General features: G+C 54.1%; 1 protein-coding gene across 3 annotated transcripts in view; it reads left to right on the top strand.

Annotated features, from left to right (window-relative positions):
* CELSR3 (cadherin EGF LAG seven-pass G-type receptor 3) overlaps positions 1–18,571 on the top strand; it is a 68,654-nt gene that overhangs the window by 17,806 nt on the left and 32,277 nt on the right. For all 3 annotated transcript variants that reach the window (XM_034776506.1, XM_034776505.1, XM_034776507.1), the window contains exons 2-4: positions 5,916–6,548; positions 15,276–15,498; positions 16,104–16,219. In XM_034776506.1, the coding sequence (XP_034632397.1) occupies positions 5,916–6,548; positions 15,276–15,498; positions 16,104–16,219 (972 nt within the window). The remainder of the gene's footprint in view (positions 1–5,915; positions 6,549–15,275; positions 15,499–16,103; positions 16,220–18,571) is intronic.

Genomic DNA, 18,571 nt, shown 5'->3' with positions numbered 1-18,571 from the left:
CCATTCCATCACAATCACGTTGTCCTGGGGCTGCTGCTGTCACAGGCACTACTATTGTGGGCTAGGAAGGAGCCTGCAGGGAAAAGGTAGAGCCCCCTCACCTCCAGGCCCTGCCACAGCTCTAGGGGCAGTGACACAGCAGGAAGCTATGTGCAGAGAAACTGAGTCCTGTGTCTCTAGCAGGTTGGTTGTGCAGGAGAAAGTCTCGGCATCACAGCTGTGTGATTGTGTGTGGTGAGGGGAGCTGAGGTTGTTGTACTGGCCCACAATCCTTTGGGGGGCACAAACTAATGATGCTGCAAACAGCAGCATCCCCTGGGAATCGGGTGTATCCTGGAAAAAGCAGGGCGGGTGGTGGCACCAGTCTGGGAAACAGGATGCTGTGAGTTCAGCTTGAATGCATCGGTGCACTGTAGAAGATAGGGCCGGGTGGCGCAGTGAGGCCTGGCAGCATTGGGTTGATGGGCAGGTCTAGGAGGCTGCTGTTTGTGTGAGCTCAGGCAGATCATCATGCCAGCAACACTGAAACCTCCAAGGAGAGGTCAGTCACTGATGCATAGGCTATGCCTTCTCAGCACAGCTGGGGGATTGATAAGGATGTCATTTCTTGGGGAGAGGGCATTCCAGCAGGACCACTCAAATGCCTCCCATAGCCCTGAGTCCGTTTGCATCAGTTCTGAAATGGTTCTGTGTCCCCCTTTATCTAGGCTCTAGCATTTGCTAGGCACTGATATGCAAACACCCTCCACAAATGGTAACTCTGGGAAGAGGGACCTTCAGAGGAATGTCCTGAGAGACCTTCAGCTTCTTGAGTTCAGGGTCTTGGCCTGTGGGTGCCCATTGCTGATTTAACTCCTCTGAAGGGTCGAAAGGCACTATCAGAACATTCCCCCCCCCCCCCAGTTGCTGTAGGGGCTCTCCAGGGCATGGAGGGGAGGTTAAGAAAAGGGACTGACAGTGCGTTGGCCTCCCCAGTGCTGCAGGGGCTCCCTGGTGGGACACCACGGGGTGAGTGGGAGGAGGGGAGGCAGTTGCAGAAGGTGGGGTTCCAACCCAGACCATGTAAGTTATCCTCGTCACAGTGGCACAGCCCCATAAATCCACTCACATCTCTTTGCTTTTCCTGCCGAGATGAATGTTTCCTTTGAACCCTAAGCTATGTCATAAATCAGAGCGCCCCTCCCTTGTGTGTGCTGAGTCCCAAGCCGCAAGATATTCCTTGAACTTGGCACAAAAATGTTAACAATAGCGTGGATTAAAGACGCCCTGTGTTCCTGTGAAAGGGAATGTGCGAGGCCATTTCTGGGGGATCCATTTTCCTGTCAGACGCCAGGCCCAATCTTTCTGCAGCAGACAAGGGAAGAATAATGCCCCTTCCAGGAAACCGATCAAGGCTCTTTCAAGTGGTGCTTTGCAGAGATGATCGCACTGGCTCAGGAAGGGGAGAGGGAGGAAATCGGAGGGAAGGACACTGGTTCTGTAGCCTGCAGCCCTTTTGTGTCTCTACAGAGGACCAGCTCCATCCATTTACCAGCACCGTTCCTGTGTTAGCACTTTTAAGGGGTATTGGGGTCCGAGTCAAGGTGGCCGAGCTTGGTCTCAGGTGCAAGTCACCTCCCCTGGCCCAGCAAGTTGCTGCTTTGGTATGAGTTGCTGCAGCCGTCCTAAACACTGAGGCTGGTGTGAATATTGGCTCACAATACTGGTGCCTGCCAGTCTTGTGGCTGAAGAAGGTTTGTTTTTAAATCTGGAGTTTCCCAGAATCTGTGTTGTGTGCGGTGCTGAAGCTGATACCTGCATGCAACTTGTCGCCGCCCATAGGAGAAGTTCACACAACAGCCACCCAGGGAGTAGACAAGTGAGGACTAGCACCTTCTACGTGTGAAGGATAAGTGCCAAATGACACCAGGGCAGCTGTCTAGTAAGTCTGAAGACGGATTGTTCCATTAGATGGTGAATTGAAAGTTTTCTTATGATTATTATAAAACATTCCTATAGCACTGTAAATTTCCCCATGCCTTCACAGAGCATCAGCAGAGCACGTGCCCTGCCCTGAAGAGCATCCTGGCTAACGACGAGAAAAATGCACAACGGGCAGGAAGGTGTGGGGATTTCTCATGAAGAGAAGAAGGGTCAGATTCATCCCCGGTGTAACTCAGCTAACGTCACTAATGTGTGGGGCCTGAAGGAAGCAGGGGTTGCAGGAAGAAGCGTCTTCCAGGAAAAGATTTGGAGGAGGAAAGGGAGGGGCCCCTTGGTGGCTGAGGGGTGTGAATGGGCTGGACTTGTGATCAAATGGGGCATTGGAATATTTCCTGACAAAGCCACTGATTTGCTGTCAGTTAGTATTAAAAAAATTAAATCACTGCGTAGCCATGTCTACACTAGGGAGCTTACAGGGCACAGCTGTACCGATGCAGCGGTGTCACTGTAAGATCACTCATGTAGCTGCTCTGTGCCGACAGGAGAGAGCTGTCTCATCGACATCATTAAATCACCCCCCAACAAGCGGCGGTAGCTATGTCGGAGGGGAGAGCATTTCTGTCGGTGTCACTTATGTCACTCAGAGGGGTGTTTTTTACACCCCTGAGCAATAGAAATTATACTGACAAAAATGCTAGTGTAGACATAACAGAAACCTACTTTTCCCCTAGTTAGATCAGGGAAGGTTAAGAACAGCCATACCAGGGACCAGCAGGCTTCATACAGGGTAGGGTAGTTAGCAGGATGGAAAACTATGGCCCAGTGCACTCCTGATGAATAAAGAACCCATGGCATTTTTGCAAGATTCAGGGTGTTAGTCTCATTGTCTTGGCAAAACCCCAACTGGGTAATTATAGTCTTCCATTATATGGCTAAACCCTAACTTGGCTCTATCTACCTACCTTCCTACTCATCACTGCAGTATCTAAGTTCTAAGCACTTCCTGTGCTAAACTCTTGCGTAATGTTGCTGGGAAGTGCTGCTGCACTCCACCCAAAGCGAGATGCGTTTTAGTGGGAGGGAAAGTGGAGTGATGCGGAGTCTAAAGTCGGGGGAAGCTCTGTGTCGGCTGCCAGCAGCACCCTGGCCACCAGGGGGAAGGGGCCGCCAGCTCGGAATGCCCAGGGTGTGGAAAGTGATCCCTACACGAATTGAATTCTGTGAAATATTTGACGCTTTGAAATGCCCTGAAGAAACCAGTTAATAACAATGGTGTAGTAACAGTATTAGACCCAGGAGTCTGCCTTGTGGCCTTATGTTTTCCTATCTGCACTGCCATGCGGGCAGGCCTCGGGGGCAGTCTCTCACTGCCAGGGAGACTCGACGCCATCCCTGCTGGCCTTTGAAGGGAGTCCCACACAGGACCGGCTCCAGAGTTTTTGCCGTCCAAAGCGGCGGGAAAAAAAAAAAGCCGCGATGGCAATTGTGATCGGCGGCACTCCGGCAGCAGCTCCACCGCGCCGCTTTCTTCTTCGGCGGGAATTCGGGGCAGGTGCTTCCCTCCGAGAGGGACCCACCGCCGAATTGCCGCCGAACAGCCCGACGTGCCGCCCCTTCCCCTTGGCCGCCCCAAGCACCTGCTTGCTGGGCTGGTGCCTGGAGCCAGCCCTGGTCCCACACAGCCTATTGCCTTGATTGCACGTCGCTCCCTGAGATCTGTGCCTGGAGGAAGGGTCGCTCTCCACTCTCATTCCAGAGGAGGCAGGCTTGCCCCCCTGAGCATTTGGTGAGCGGAGGACTCTGAATCTGAAGTCGTGGGGATGCTGAGTGTTAGCTGCTAGTAGCCTGCGCTCCAGAGGGAAGGGGCAGCCACCTCAGCATGCTCCAGGAATGTTCACGGAACAGGATCCCAGGGGCTGGAGTTTGTTTGCAAGGAAGATAAAGATAAAAGAGAATAAAACAATTCAAGTTGGGGGAGGAAGGAAGAGCAGAATGAGATGGGGAGGAGGAAGGAAGTAGTGAGACAGGCATAGAGCCTTTGAGACCCAGGAGAAGAGAGGAAGGGGATGGAGAGGGAAGGGGAGAAGACAGAGGGAAGGGGGGAGGGAAAAGCAGAAAGAATTAATTGACAGAATACTAGTGGCCAAAACACATTGAAACGCTGTTATCTGCTCTTAGCTCCCGCCACCCCAGTGCTCATTTACTCCTCAGCCCCTCCCTCCCCCAGCTGGGCCCATGGCTAGCCAGCACTATTGCTTGCTCATTTTCATGAGCACCCAATTTGCTCCCAAGTGTGCAAAGACCCAAATCAAACAGAGCTTAGTGGCAGACTCTGCCCAGGTCCAGTGTGTGCTGAGCACAGCAGGCATGCGCTCGGGTGCACACCCTGTCATGCTGGTTATATATACAGGACTCATGTAGTGTGTGATTCCATGTATTAAGTGGTGGCACAGACTCATGCGCCAGAATCTCAGCTATCATTTTAAAAAAAATCTAGCCCTCATGGTAGCAAGGGAAGCCTTCCAAAAGTGACCTGAATGTAATCAATGCAGGAATGTCTGCCTGAGTCTGCAGAGTGCCTGAAACAATAACTCTGTAGTGGAACTGCCCTCTGACGCTCAGTGGAGAATTAAATCTCAAACATAATGATGACAGTTTAAATGGCACCATTGCTGACTATTTCACTGTCAATCATTTCAAAAGTAACATCCTTAGGCCACAACCCAAGCTGCCCTTTTCAACTGCCAGACTCAGCTTCCCTCTGACAGCTTCTGTGGCGGTTGTGGTGTGTTGTTAATACACCGGTCGGTGGCACGCTGAGAACTGTACATGCAGAGGTAGTGTAATGAACGGGATTCAATATCCAGTGAAATACCAGTGTGGGAAGGGCTGTGCTAAGTGGGTTATTCACACTGATACCCTCCACTATTCAGTGTATCAAAAATTGTTGCGGAGACTTCTCTCTGGGTGCTGAAGTAGCCACAGAAATTAGGCCTGGCCATGGGGTTTAGGCCAAGCTTGAAGTGGGATCTGTGGAGCTCTGGTTACTCATGGATAGGGCCCTACCAAATTGATGGTCCATGTTCTGGTCATGGGATTTTAAAAATCATAAATTTCATGATTTCAGCTATTTAAATCTGAAATTTCACGGTGTTGGAATTGTAGGGGTCCTGACCCAAAAAGGAGTTGGGGGTGGGGGGTTGCAGTACTGCTACCGGCAGCGGCGCTGCCTTGAGAGCTGGGCAGCTGGAGAATGTCAGCTGCTGGCCGGGACCCCAGCTCTGAAGGCAGAGCCACGACCAGCAGCAGCACAGACGTAAGGATGGCCTGGTGTGGTATTGCCACCCTTACGTCTGCGCTGCTGCCTTCAGAGCTCTGCCCTCAGTCAGCAGCCACCCCCTCCAACTGCCCAGCTCTGAAGGTAGCAGTGCAGAAGTAAGGGTGGCATGGTATGGTATTGCCATCCTTGCGTCTGCACTGCTACTGGCGGGGTACTGCCTTCAGAGCTGGGCACCTGGCCAACAGTCGCCGCCCTCTGGCTGCCCAGCTCTGAAGGTAGCAGCGCAGAAGTAAGGGTGGCATGGTATGGTATTGCCATCCTTGCGTCTGCACTGCTGCTGGCGGGGTACTGCCTTCACAGCTGGCCAACAGTCGCCGCCCTCTGGCTGCCCAGCTCTGAAGGCAGCGCAGAAGTAAGGGTGGCAATACCACGACCCCCCTAAAATAACTTTGTGATCCCCCTGCGACTTCCTTTTGGGTCAGGACCCCCAATTTGAGAAACGCTGGTTTCCCCCCTTGAAATCTGTATAGTATAGGGTAAAAGCACACAAAAGACCAGATTTCATGGGGAAGACCGGATTTCACGGCTTGTGACACATTTTTCATGACCGTGAATTTGGTAGGGACCCTACTCAGAGCTCTATCCCACTCATGCCCTCATCTTCCAGTCAAACAGCTGCCGTGCTTTAATGTTTTCCTCATCTCTTCTGCAGACGGGATCCACAGCGTGACAGCCCAGTGCGTCCTGCGTGTCATCGTCATCACAGAAGACATGCTGGCCAACAGCATCACTGTGCGGCTGGAGAACATGTGGCAGGAACGCTTCCTCTCGCCGCTGCTCACCAGCTTCCTGGAGGGCGTGGCCACTGTGTTGGCCACACCCAAGGAGGATGTCTTCATCTTCAACATCCAGAACGACACGGATGTGGGGGGCTCGGTGCTGAACGTCAGCTTCTCAGCGCTGGCTCCCCGCGGCGGCCACTTCTTCAGCTCGGAGGAGCTTCAAGAGCAGCTGTACATGAAGCGCATGACTCTGACCTCTGTCTCCATGCTGGAGGTGCTGCCCTTCGATGACAACGTCTGCCTGCGGGAGCCATGCCAGAACTACATGAAGTGCATCTCCGTGCTCAAGTTCGACAGCTCGGCCCCCTTCATCGCCTCCCCATCCACCCTCTTCCGGCCCATCCACCCCATCACAGGCCTGCGCTGCCGCTGTCCCCAGGGCTTCACCGGGGACTACTGTGAAACCGAGATCAACCTGTGCTACTCCAACCCCTGCCATAACGGGGGCATCTGCACCCGCAGGGAGGGTGGCTACACCTGCATCTGCCACCAGCACTTCACAGGTAAGGGCCTGATCCCCGCTGAGGGGGAGGGGCACATTGTGTTGTGAGCATGGCTCTGCCAGGCCGGGCCATCAGTGGGGAAGAGGGTCTCTGCTATCCCAGGATAAAGAGACCTGCTTTCTGACGTGTCTTTGCCACACACCTTTCCAGCAGTAATAATCCTGGGTCTTCGCTCTGTAAAGGCGCCAGAACAGGGCGGGTTGGTTACGGCTTTTGTATCCGAAACGACCCATTGCAGCAGCGTGTCAGAGTCTCTTTGGGAATGGCTCACTAGAACCACAGGGGCAAATGCTGACTTGGTCAGCTTAACCCTTCATCCTTCCAGAATGGGGACCCCATGTGGGTCTGTCAGACCCTGTCTGCCTGGATGGACAATAGAGTCTAGGCAGAGACCTCCTCCCATACTGGGCAATGCATGGCACTGGGCTGAGCAACTCTGTCTGCCAGGCTGCTGCCCTCTCACCCCATAGAAGTCCCTGTGTTTCCATGGTGCTGTATGAAACAGGGTAAAGGAGAGTGGTATTAACATGGCCCTGAGCAGTCTCCTGGTTTCTTCCCATCCCCCTCACTCCTGAGGAATCAACTGCTAATGCTGCAGACTTAGTGGATTCTGCTGCTTTGAGTTTGTAAAAATGTCACCTGGCTTGTGTTTGCTGGTTTAACCAGGACGGGAGGCACTAGGTACAAAATGCCATGGCCCTATTCCTGGCACCAGGCCTGACAAGGGAATCAATGCCATGGGAGCTCCTGGATCTATGGAGCAGTTTGTAACAAGGCTGAAACCCTTTGACTAAAGCGAAATGCCTAGTCCTAGCCCGGTATGTCGGGAAGGGGGGATTTTGGGGTTACCTCATGGAGAGGGGACACTCTCCTCTTCACTCAATCGCTTTCTCAGAACAACAGTTTCCCAGGGGCTGGGGAATGTGCATGGGGTGGGGAGGAAAGAGGCAGTTGTTTCTGCTCATCCTCCCATTTGCTCATGGCTGCAATGCCACAGATGTTCCAGGCTGGCAGACATGACACTCAGGTGCCTCCCACACATGGAATCCACCCTCAGCTCGGCAGTGGCTGGAGCTTTCCATCCTCCGCGGCCTCTTGTCCCTGACAAGTCAGAAAGTTTCATTTCACTCGGGGAAATCAAACTGCTCCTCTGAGCCATTGCTGCAGAGTGCACTGAGGGAGCAGTAGGGAGACTTGTGATGGAGGCTCCAGCCTCTGACGGTCACACAGATCTATCGAAAAAAAGAAGAACAGGAGTACTTGTGGCACCTTAGAGACTAACAAATTTATTAGAGCATAAGCTTTCGTGGACTACAGCCCACTTCTTCGGATGCATAGTCCACGAAAGCTTATGCTCTAATAAATTTGTTAGTCTCTAAGGTGCCACAAGTACTCCTGTTCTTCTTTTTGCGGATACAGACTAACACGGCTGTTACTCTGAAACAGATCTATCGCTCAGCTTCCGACGCGTCTCCCCAGCCAGTCAGTTTATCAGCATCTGGCAGAGCCACTCCGTGCATTTACGTCTCCTCCCCCAGCAGGTGGGAGGGCAGGGAGGGAGACACTCTTAGGAGGGGGAGTAAGGCTGGCTGGTGCATGGCATATTCAACCGGGGGAATTGCGGAGACCGAGCATCACTCCAGAACTGCCAGCACCCCCGCTGCTTGGGAGGGAATGGAGAGGTTGGGTCATGCCGTCCATCAGGGAAGGAGATTCTAATAAGGATGTAGAGGCTGCTAGGCTGAAACGTGAATCTGTACCCCAGTCCCAGCCCCCAGGAGCATGAGGAACAGCTCGCACTGCAGAAGTGTGACCAGGACTGGGGAGCATTGGCAGAGCTGTGTGGGGCTGGGCTAGGCCTGGAAGAGTCGAGGTGCTGCAGGTCAGGAGTGAGGGGCATTGCAGAGCTGCATGGGGATACTAGGACTGCAATAGATGGGGGTGCTCTTGGTCAGGACTGAGGGACATGGGGAGAGATGCAAGGACTGGACTGGCAGAGGCATTGGCCTCCTAAACTAACCCTGTGCTTGCTGCATGGAGAAGTGGTAAGGGAGTGAGGATCTCATTTGCTGGCTCCCAGGTCTGTGGTTCCCCTCAGCTGGGAAGAATTGCTGTGGGGGATGGGGGGTAGCAGATGGCAGGGTTGTGAGCAGCTCCTGTGTTGGTGGTTACTGGTGAGATAAGCAAAGTCAATAGTAATTAACCCCCAGCATTTAAAGTGTGAACAGACATTAGCAGAGAGGTTAATGAGCTCATTTCCCTGTCACTTCCCACCATCTCCCCATCCCCCACAAGCAGCGGGGCAGGTAACAGGACCTAGTGCTGGGTAGTTCCCCGCTGGGCTCTGGAAGCCACAAGGAGACAAAATGGGAAGAGGCACCTTCCCACCCCAGGTTCTCTCTGTCTGTCTAAGTGCTTCAATAGCCCTCATCACCTCGTTTCCCAATCCCTATCTCCCTCTCTGTCGCCTGAGCCCAGCGCTGAGCATCATCCCCTGGGCTGATCAAAGCCTTGTCAGGGCTGACCAACATGGGCAAGCATAACTCAGCCAGCGTGTGGGGAGAGAGAGTGTCAGCCTGCTGGGAGGGCCTGGCAGGTAGCCTGGGCCAGCCAGCACCTGTGTGCACACAGGGTGCATTGCCCTGCCAATTCTAGACCAGATTGGGCCTTTGGATGTGAGCAGGGCCCTGTCAGTGCCCAGGACTCTCACCCTCCTACTCCTAGCTCTGTTCCTTCTCCCTCATGCACAGGGTTCTCATGGGCTGTCCATGGCCCATTGCTCTCTCCCTTTCCTCACCAGGAGTGTGTCTCCAGCCTGGTTACACACTTTAATGGCCCCAATCACCTAGCAACAGCAGCCTCCAATGTGTCGTGGGGTAACAGCACAGAGGCCAGGCCTTACCTAGAGCAGGGCTGTGGAAATACTGGGGCCTGGCAGGCAGAGGGCTCCCAGCATGCTGATCCCCTTGGAGTACTGAGTTGGGGACTGTCCTGGATCGCTGTGCTGAGGGATGCTGAGGTGGCCCTGGGTTTCTGTGCTCACTAGAATCAGGCTGCTTGCCCCACAGCATGTCACCAATGTGATGTAGCCCCATCCCATTCGAGGGCTGTTTGATTTGGCCGATATCTGTCACCAGGGGAGGCCTGTGCGACGGGCCCAGGCTAATTCTAGGCTGAACATCAGCGCCCAGAAACAGATTCTGGGGACAGCCCTGGTTGTGCTCCTTCAGCACAAAGAGGGTGGGCTGGTGTTGGGAGGGAAGTGAATAGCTGTTCCCTGGACATGAGACAGGTATGGGGCGATACTCCAAAGGCAGTTCTGGGTGGGTGTGGGGGACACTTGCTGTTGGGTGGGGGAAGGGCCAGTGTAGTAGATACCACAGGAGAGACAGACCAAGAGGGGAGAGCAGAGAGTCCAGGACTGCAAGCCCTGGGCTCTGAGGAGCTCTGGAGCCTGCGACCACTTGAGGAAGAGGGGAGGAGGGTGAGGAGTTCCCAGCCCTCCAGTTGGGATGAATAAAACATGGCTGCTTCTTCCTTCCTTCCTTCCAGCCCCCCTTCATCCCCCTCCACAGTGCCGGCTCAGAGGAATACATTACTGATCCCATCAAAGGGAGGGAGGGTGCTTTCATTTCAGAGACAATGAAAAATGTCTCTGGTTCCCTTGGGTGCATGGCTGCCTGTTCCCAGATTTAAAGTGACAGGAACTCCCCCTTTGATAGCTGCAGGGATCAGCCTTGATCTGTGGTAGAAGGGAGACACAGGGCCAGGAAAGAGAGAACAGGAGGCTGATGCTGCAAACCTACAGCAGGCAGGGCAGGTGTGTGTGGGAATCCCCCGTCCTCGCAGCCACCGACAAGGGCTCCGGTTTGCAGATGGAAACTGTGGGGGCTTAGACCGCAGAGCCCAGGATGTGGGAATTCCCAAGGGTCATGTGGTATCCGGCTCCACCCCTCTGGAAAGGCTGGGAGATTCGTCCTGAGCCGAGGCACAGTGCAGGGACAGACGTTTCCAGATACCGTGTGGGGTCATTACAATCATAACCCAGCTGAAAGGGGTGGTGGCTAGCTTGGGGGCAGGCAACTAGAGACCTCCAGTGCTCCCCTTCCAAGGGGTGGGCGGACTCAGGTCATTGGGCCTGGCTATTCCAGGGGCTGGAGGAAAGAGAGACAGAGCCCTTCACCGGCTGGCCAGCTGTAGCTGTAATTGTGGCCATGGCCTATGTGAAATGGGTGTGGGGTGCCAGTCTGGTTCCTGCAGGATCACATGGGCTGGTGCTAGTCACCTTCTGTGGGAAAGCTCAGACCAGAGAGGCCCTGGAGAGTAAACTCCTCACCTCCTGGGGACAGAGTCCCTCCAGGGCAAGGCTGAGGCACATGGGCAGGGCGGCATGGGAGGGAAGCCTGCCCTACCACTCCCTGGCCTATGCCCACTCGGTGGGTAGATAAAGCTGGTGCTCTCCAACTTGGCACCCTGCACCAATAGAGTCACAGGCCCAGCTCCTCCCAGGGGGTTAGGGTCCCAACTCCCACTGATGTCAGTGAAGCCTAAATATCTTTGGGGGTCTGGGCCAACGACTTCAGAGACCTTCCCTGGAGCTGTCCTGGGGCAACACTCTGGGGATTACAGGGTGTTTTCCCTATGGAGAAAGGGAGCCTGTCAACCTTGGCCAGCTCAGGGTCACCGAGAAAGAAGTTTCCTGTTGAAGAAAGGAGACCCAGCTCCCTCCATTAGCTATATTGTATAGCGTGCCAGTGAGATGCTCCACCAGCAATGCTGCAGGGCACGGCCATGAGGGTTTCTTCTTAGTGGAACTGATTAAATGAGTGCATGTGAAACCGAGGGACTGGAGTGCTGAGTACTCAGGAAAGGGTGGGCAGGAGCGGCTGAAGCATCCCAGTACTGCTCGGCTGATACACTTCATCCCCTGCTAGTCCAGCCCTCGGCTCTCCCCATACAGCTCTCCTGATGCCCCACAGTACTGACCACAGATCCTACCCCCTCGTGCAGCAGGCCCCTTCCAGCCTCCCTGGGGCAGAGACTTCCAGTTCCGCAGGAATTGTGAGCTGATTTTTGTATGCAGCGAGACTGAGAGAGTGGGACTCGTTGCATTGGTGACCTAAGCAAGCTTGTGAACCTCGTTCTGCAGGGCTACATGTGTAGTAAGAGCCTCAATAATTACGAGTTTGAAGGTGTTCTCGGCCATGCCATAAAGCCCTGTATGCGCTGGTAGCTAATGAGAGAGTATTGAAATAGACAGGGCTGCCCAGAGGATTCAGGGGGCCTGGGGCAAAACAATTTCGGGGGCCCCTTCCATAAAAAAAGTTGCAATACTATAGAATACTATATTATCGTGGGGGCCCCGGTGGGGCCCGGGGCAAATTGCCCACTTGTCCCTCCCCCTCTCCACCCCCCGGGCAGCCCTGGAAATAGAGAGGGATTCATCCCGTCTAACCCTGGAATTTTATGGTTCTCCATTCCCTCTCTGGAGCCACAGGCAGCAGAGAGAAACCCCAGTGGAACTGACATTTCCTGCCTCAGTGACCATGGCAAAGAGTTCAGCTTGTCTGAATGATGGCGCAACTTTGAACTTAGGGCCCTGCTGAAGTTCCAGCCATGGCCTTGAGTGGCAGGCAGCGCCACCCAGTGGCCACGCAGGCAAATGACAACAGTGCATTCGCTGTTGTAGCTGTGTCCGTCCCAGGATATTAGAGATAAGGTAGGTGAGGTAATGTCTTTTATTGGATTGACTTCTGTTGGTGAGAGAGACAAGCATTTGAGCTTTGTGTAAGTGCAAAAGCTTGTCTCTTTCAGCAACAAAAGTTGGTCCAATAAAAGATATTACCACACCCACCTTATTTTTCTAACAGCGTATGCACAACAGACCTCTACGTAACAGCACAGGAAGCAGAGATGGAAAAGACCCATTAGGTCTTGCAGCCTTTCTCCCCAAGGCCAACGTGGGATTGCTGCCCCAAGCCAGTGGTCCAAGCCAAAGGAGATTCCCTCTAAAGACAGAGAGGAGTTCACTCTTCAGAGTTTATGCAATCTCTGGCCTTTCTACTGGGCCTGCTGTCAAAAAGTTCATCGGATGGCACTTACACTGGTGGTTTATAATGAATACCCCAGTCCATTAGGCTACTGGACTAAAGCCAGGCCCTGTGTCCTGTTACCTGGTTTCCTGGCGGTGGATTGGGTTCCCTGTGGATAACCCAGGTTCTGTTACTCTGGGGCACTAACCCCATTCCATCTCCTTGCTAGTCCCTTCATGGGAGCAGTAATGTGTGTCCTTTACTCCTCACACCGCTGCAAAGGCAACAGATTGAAATAAGGAAATGGGATGGCTTCAGTCAGTGCCAGCAAAATCTGACTGTGTCGACTTGCGCCCCTGCTATTCCTGTCTTCCCTTGCAATGCCTCAGCCCTGGCCTGCGCTACCCCCTTCTGCTCCAGTTGTGGGCCCACACGCTGTGCAGCCAATGCAGCTCGGTCCACACCTGCAGCATCCCTGATACTCTAATTCTGGTCTCAGCAAAGCTCTACTCATGTACCGCAGCCCAGACCTGCAGCCTCCCCCTCATTACATCCTTGGGACTCCACCTAGCTCTGCCGATGTCCCGCACTTCTGACTTGCAACCTCCCTTTTATCCAGGTCCACTCCCCTCCGAGCAGAGACCCCTGGAAGCTTCTGGGTTGTGGACAAACCTCCTTTAAGGACTAGGCTGAGGACAGCAAACTCATTTCACTTATAGCTGTGAGCCCTGGAGGAGACAGCCACCATCAATGCTGCAACAGAGTGAAAAGCCAGAGAGGGCCGTTGTAGTGTCTTACTGGCCTTTACAAAGCATTTCCTTCTGCTTGGACCTCTTTGCTATGCAATATACTAACCTGTTAGTGCTTAGTGCCAGGATGTAGGACCCTGTTAGTTGGCAGCAGGGGCTTTGATGTGGGAATAGCTTTGGGAATCTCCATGCCGTAAGTGCCCATCTCACCTGGATCTCTAGTGGCTTCCAACTTGGGGGTAAGGTCAGAGCTGCTGGGTCCAACCATCAGCGAAGCCTGGCCAGGTGCCTGCAGGGATCAGGTCACATCCCTGCACTCGTGCTCCAAAGGGAAGTGCTTGCACTGAATGAACTCTGTGAAGTGAGGCACATGTGGGGCCCAGCTCGCTGTGTCACTATCCCTGAGACTCTCTGCGTTAGGGGGTTGCCTCTGGCTGCCCTCCCCACACCTGCAACTGGATCACTCTGCTGTGCTGCATCGTGATGACTTGGGTCTGGGCTCGTCATAGGAGGAACCCTCTGACCTGTCTCAGCCAGGCCCCAAGTCTGTCCCATAAGAGGAAGACAGGAGGGTTTATGAGAGGCCCTCTGCAGTTGGGGATGAGGGGGTCAGATGCAAGCAGGCGCTGGGAGGCCCTGTCTGGAGATTCATCTCTCAGAGCTGCTGGGAGGTGGGTCGTTGGTGAGCAGTACACGTCCCACTCCAGGCTGTTCCCCTCTCCCAGCCTATGGGGTTACAACTGGCACTGGCAGCAGTATTAGCAGCCCAGAAGGCAGATGCATTTCAGCTCAGGGGCAGAAGGACTGAAACCTCAAAGCGACCCTCCCCCCCCGCAACCTCTGTGATCCCATTGGGCTGGAGAGCCAGTGCTCCAAATTCCAGAGCTCGGGGAGGGTAGAGGCTCACCCCGTGGCGATTAGGAAGGGTGAGGGACAGCCTTGTGCAGCTGGGGAACAGCTGCCTGCAGGCTCTGCTGCCCACACTGTACTGACCTCGCTGTGGCACTGTTCTCTGGAATGTGCTGGATTCGGGGCAGGAAAGCCCCTCCGGGGACTGGAGGCAGCAGGCAAGGCTGGGAAACATTTCTTCCTTAGGGATGAGGCTTCGGCTGACAGCTGAGCTCTGCGGCCAGGGTGACGAGCAAAGACCTGCCTTGTGCCTATGCTGGGATCTGAAGGGAGCTCTCTTAGCTCAGCGGGAATCCTCCTGCAGAGCTCAGCCTGTGCACCTTGCACCCACAGCTGTGCCCAGCTGCCTCGGGCCTAGCAATGGGAGACACTTAGCCTCAGGGTGATGGGGCTGGGCACCACTGACATGGTGCCTCCTGGGACACGTGGGGACCTTTAGGTTTCACCCTGGTATGTGAATTATGCCCCTCCACTAAGGAGCGAGAACAGACAGAGCTGCAGGTCCGTCATACTCCCGCAGGGGGCAGTGTTACAGCCTATGGCGCAGGTAAATCCTGCCACCCAGAGTGCACTGGCCGTCCTTGGGCCATGTGTGTCCCGGAGCCACAGGCAGCGTCTCTCACACACACGGTCTCTCAGTGCGGCAGGGCAGGACTGGCTAGCACCAGGGACACTGGGGAGCAGGGAACTGGCACCGAGGCTGATGGGCCCAATGCTCAGTGACTCACAGTCAGGGAGGATATTTGGCCAGCTCTCAGTCTCTTGCTAGGGGCACTCTTTACAGGGCCTGGGAAGGGCAAGGTGCCCCGGCCCACGCCCACCCTGGTGCTTGGGGAATGGAACTGGGGTGGCAGTGGGCTGCTGTCAGATGCTCGTGCACCTATGGGGAAGGGAGACCCGTTCAGCTGGCCTCCAGCCTGGCTGGTTCCTGTCCAGGCAACTTGGGGGCAGTGACCTCTGTCTCTTACTGCTGGGAGCCCCCCAGTTCTGCTCCAGGTTGTGTCCTGAGCCCCTTGTTCCGTTCTCGTCCCCAACAGGTGACAACTGCGAGGTGGACAGCCGCTCGGGGCGCTGCCTCCCCGGCGTATGCCGGAACGGCGGCACCTGCACCAACTCTGCGGATGGCGGCTTCCAATGCCAGTGCCCCTCCGGGGGCTTTGAGAAGCCTTACTGCGAAGTCTCCACACGCTCCTTCCCCCCCAAGTCCTTCGTCATGTTCCGGGGGCTGCGCCAGAGGTTCCACCTCACCCTCTCCCTCTCGTAAGTCCTGCTCTTCTTTCTACGTGGCGTATTTCCCCCAGGGGGGTGGCGTGGGTGCCCAGGGCCCTGCCAAAGCATCTGGAACCCACCCAACCAAGGACTCTCCCAGCCCAGGGCCCTGCTGAAGCACCACGGGGAGGGGAAGGGGAGTTCGTCAATTTATCCCGAGGCTCCAGTGAAGTGCCTAGGGCCCACCAACTATGGGCACACTCCTGGGCCCACCTGTCCAGTGAATTGCTGAAGTGTCCAGAGCCCTCCCCACTGGAATGCCTTGGTCCTGGCCAGCCCAGGGGCCTATGAAACATTCCCATTGCACTCTGTAAAGCCTCACTCCCGGGATTTGCAGGGAAAAGCTCTCTACAGATATTGCATTCAGCCCCCCTCCTTCCCCCCGCCTCTCAGCTCCTCTTTGGAGCCCTGCTGGTAGAGCTGCATGGGGTAAATACACCCTGGAAAGTATTGTCCCTGGGGATTCCTAGCTGGTTCCCGCTGAAAGGGGGTGAACCGGCTGGATCGGTTACTCCCTTGTGACTCTCTAAGGGGCACTGCTCCCTCTGCTCTCCCGTGAGCCATACCCAGGATCTGTGCTCTGCTCTCCATGTCAGGTTCGCCACCCTGGAGCGCAGCGGCCTCTTGCTCTACAATGGGCGCCTGAATGAGAAGCATGACTTCCTGGCCGTGGAAATCATTGATGGGCAGGTCCAGCTGAAATACTCCACAGGTGCGTGTGCCCGGATCCTGTGGGTATAGCAGCAACTTGCATACGGGCACGAGAGCTTCTCAGCGTGTGTGTGAGGGTGGAAGAGAGGGGGTGTGTGCACAGGGGTATGGCTATGAGAGAGGGAGTGCACACCCGTGTGTGTGTGTGTGGCATCCATCTGAGGTGGCAGGAGGTGTGAGCACAGAGATGTGTGTGTTTGCATAGGATTGTGTGTGTGTAGGAGCGTATGTTGGGGATGTGAGTGTGTATGCATGCAAAGGAGTGCATGTGCGTGTGTTATCGCCATCGAAGGCAGTGTGTGTGTGTGCGTGTGTTATCGCCATCGAAGACAGTGTGTGTGTGTGTGTGTGTGTGTTATCGCCATTGAAGGCAGTGTGTGTGTGTGTGTTATCGCCATCAAAGGCAGTATGTGTGTGTGTGTGTGTGTGTGCGCGTGCGTGTGCACACATAGGTGTTTAGGGGGCTAAAGGTCGCTTACATTCCAATCAGATGAAATCTGAAAGGCCCGTGAAAGCCCCCAGTTTTGCTGCTGTGCTCTCTAGATAAAGGGCTCGGCTCCATGAGGAGGAAATTGTGCTCTACTTTAAAATTGATGCCTAACATAGACAAAATAATCTACGGCCCAGAAGCCCTTATTTCTGAGCAGTGGTTTAAAGCCAGCTCAACACCCTGCATGCCAGGATACCCAACCCCGTTCCCTTTCATGGCTTTCAGCAGGCGCAGTAAAACACTTCCCAAGCAATTCAAGTTCAGCAAAACCAATCAGCTGCAAATCAGCTAATGCACAATTACCAAAGGAAACGGCTCTCACCTGTGTGGCAGTAATAATCTCTGGACGGTTACCTCAGCTGCTGGCAGGCCGCTCGCTCTCCCAGTGGTAATGCAAGTGCAGCAGCTCTAGTGCCACTTAGGTCTTAGTGGTAGAAAAATTCCAGGGGAGCTTGATAGGGTCAGGCTTGTGGGTCGGGGTTAGATATAGGATGGGCTGCGAGGGTCTGTCGTGAGCAGACAGGGGTCTGTACGAACAGGGGATGGGAGATCAGCTGGGCCGCTAGGCTCCTCTTTTGCCTCTGTTCTGGGTGACTGTGCTTCAGGTCTATTCAGGCACATCTTTTCTACCTGCTCACTTCCTGCAGGGGTCAGGGCAGGCATGTTGTCTGCCCCTTCCTGGGGTGTCATTATGTATCCTCTCAGGCACAGCTCCCCGATGCTGTTCGTCTGCTCACTAAATGGCTGAGTCCTTAGCTCTCTGGCTTAGCTGCCTGAGAGTGCAGAGCAAGCTCGTCCCTTCCTCATTTCGGTATCCAGCCAGCCTCTCACTGTAGAGCACGTCGTTAGGTAGCAGGGGCTTCCTTCCTCTCCTAAAAATAACAGAGAGCTCATCAGTAATGTCACTGCCTCCAAGTGACCTGTCTGTGCGTCAGCTCTTTTCATGAGGGCCGCTTAGTGGGAAGAAGGCCAACAGTGAGAACGTTGGGAAGAAGATCAATGTGAAGGTTGGTTTCTTTGCTTGGGGTCCTGCCAGAGAAATACCAAAGCAAACACATTTGTCATTCATGTGAATCAAAGAACAACACTCAACTCGGTGACCAGGGAGGCAGTGGCCCAGCCTGTAATGCACTGATACATGCAGGGTGACATTTGTGTCTCTGATCCATCTTCTAGGAGGGGATGTTGAAAACATTCAGCCAACAATTTGGGGTTAGTGAATGTAATCTCTTTTGATGAACAGTTGGCGAAGGTTCAGAGAAGAGCCATGAGAATGATTAAAGGGTTGAAAACATGCATTCTAGAGAAAGATTAATCTCCTCGAGTCTATTTCGCTAAACAAAGAGAAGGTTAAGGGGTGATTTGATGATAGTCTAGCAGTACCTACGTGGAGAACAGAAATGTGATAACAGAGGGCTCTTCAATCTAGCAGACAAGGTATAATAAGCTCCGATGGCTGGAAGCTGAAGCTAGACAAGTTCAGACTAGAAACAAGGCACAGTTTTTAACAGTGAGAAGAATTAATCATTGGAACAACTTACTAAGGGTTGAGGTGGATTCCCCATCACAGGAAATGTTTAAATCAAGATGGGATGTTTTTCTGGAAGATCTTCTCTACTTCAAGCACAGCTATTGGACATGAAGCAGGAATTAATTCAGGGAAGTCCTGTGACCTATGGTATGCAGGAGATCAAATTAGATGGATCCCTTCTGGCCTTAAAATCAATGACTCTCTGTTGTTCCTACAGGTGTGGGTGGGTGTGTACACTGGTGTGTTAGTGTGTGTCTCCATCAGTGTGTGTGTGTGTGTGTGTGTGTGTGTGAATGACATGGTGTGCGAGGAGGGTGTTTGGGTGCATGGGG

This window comes from Trachemys scripta, chromosome 7 (genome assembly GCF_013100865.1).
Source record: "Trachemys scripta elegans isolate TJP31775 chromosome 7, CAS_Tse_1.0, whole genome shotgun sequence".
NCBI lineage: Eukaryota > Metazoa > Chordata > Testudines > Emydidae > Trachemys > Trachemys scripta.
Note: the sequence above shows the minus strand (reverse complement) of the source record. Positions and strands in the feature narration are given on the sequence as shown.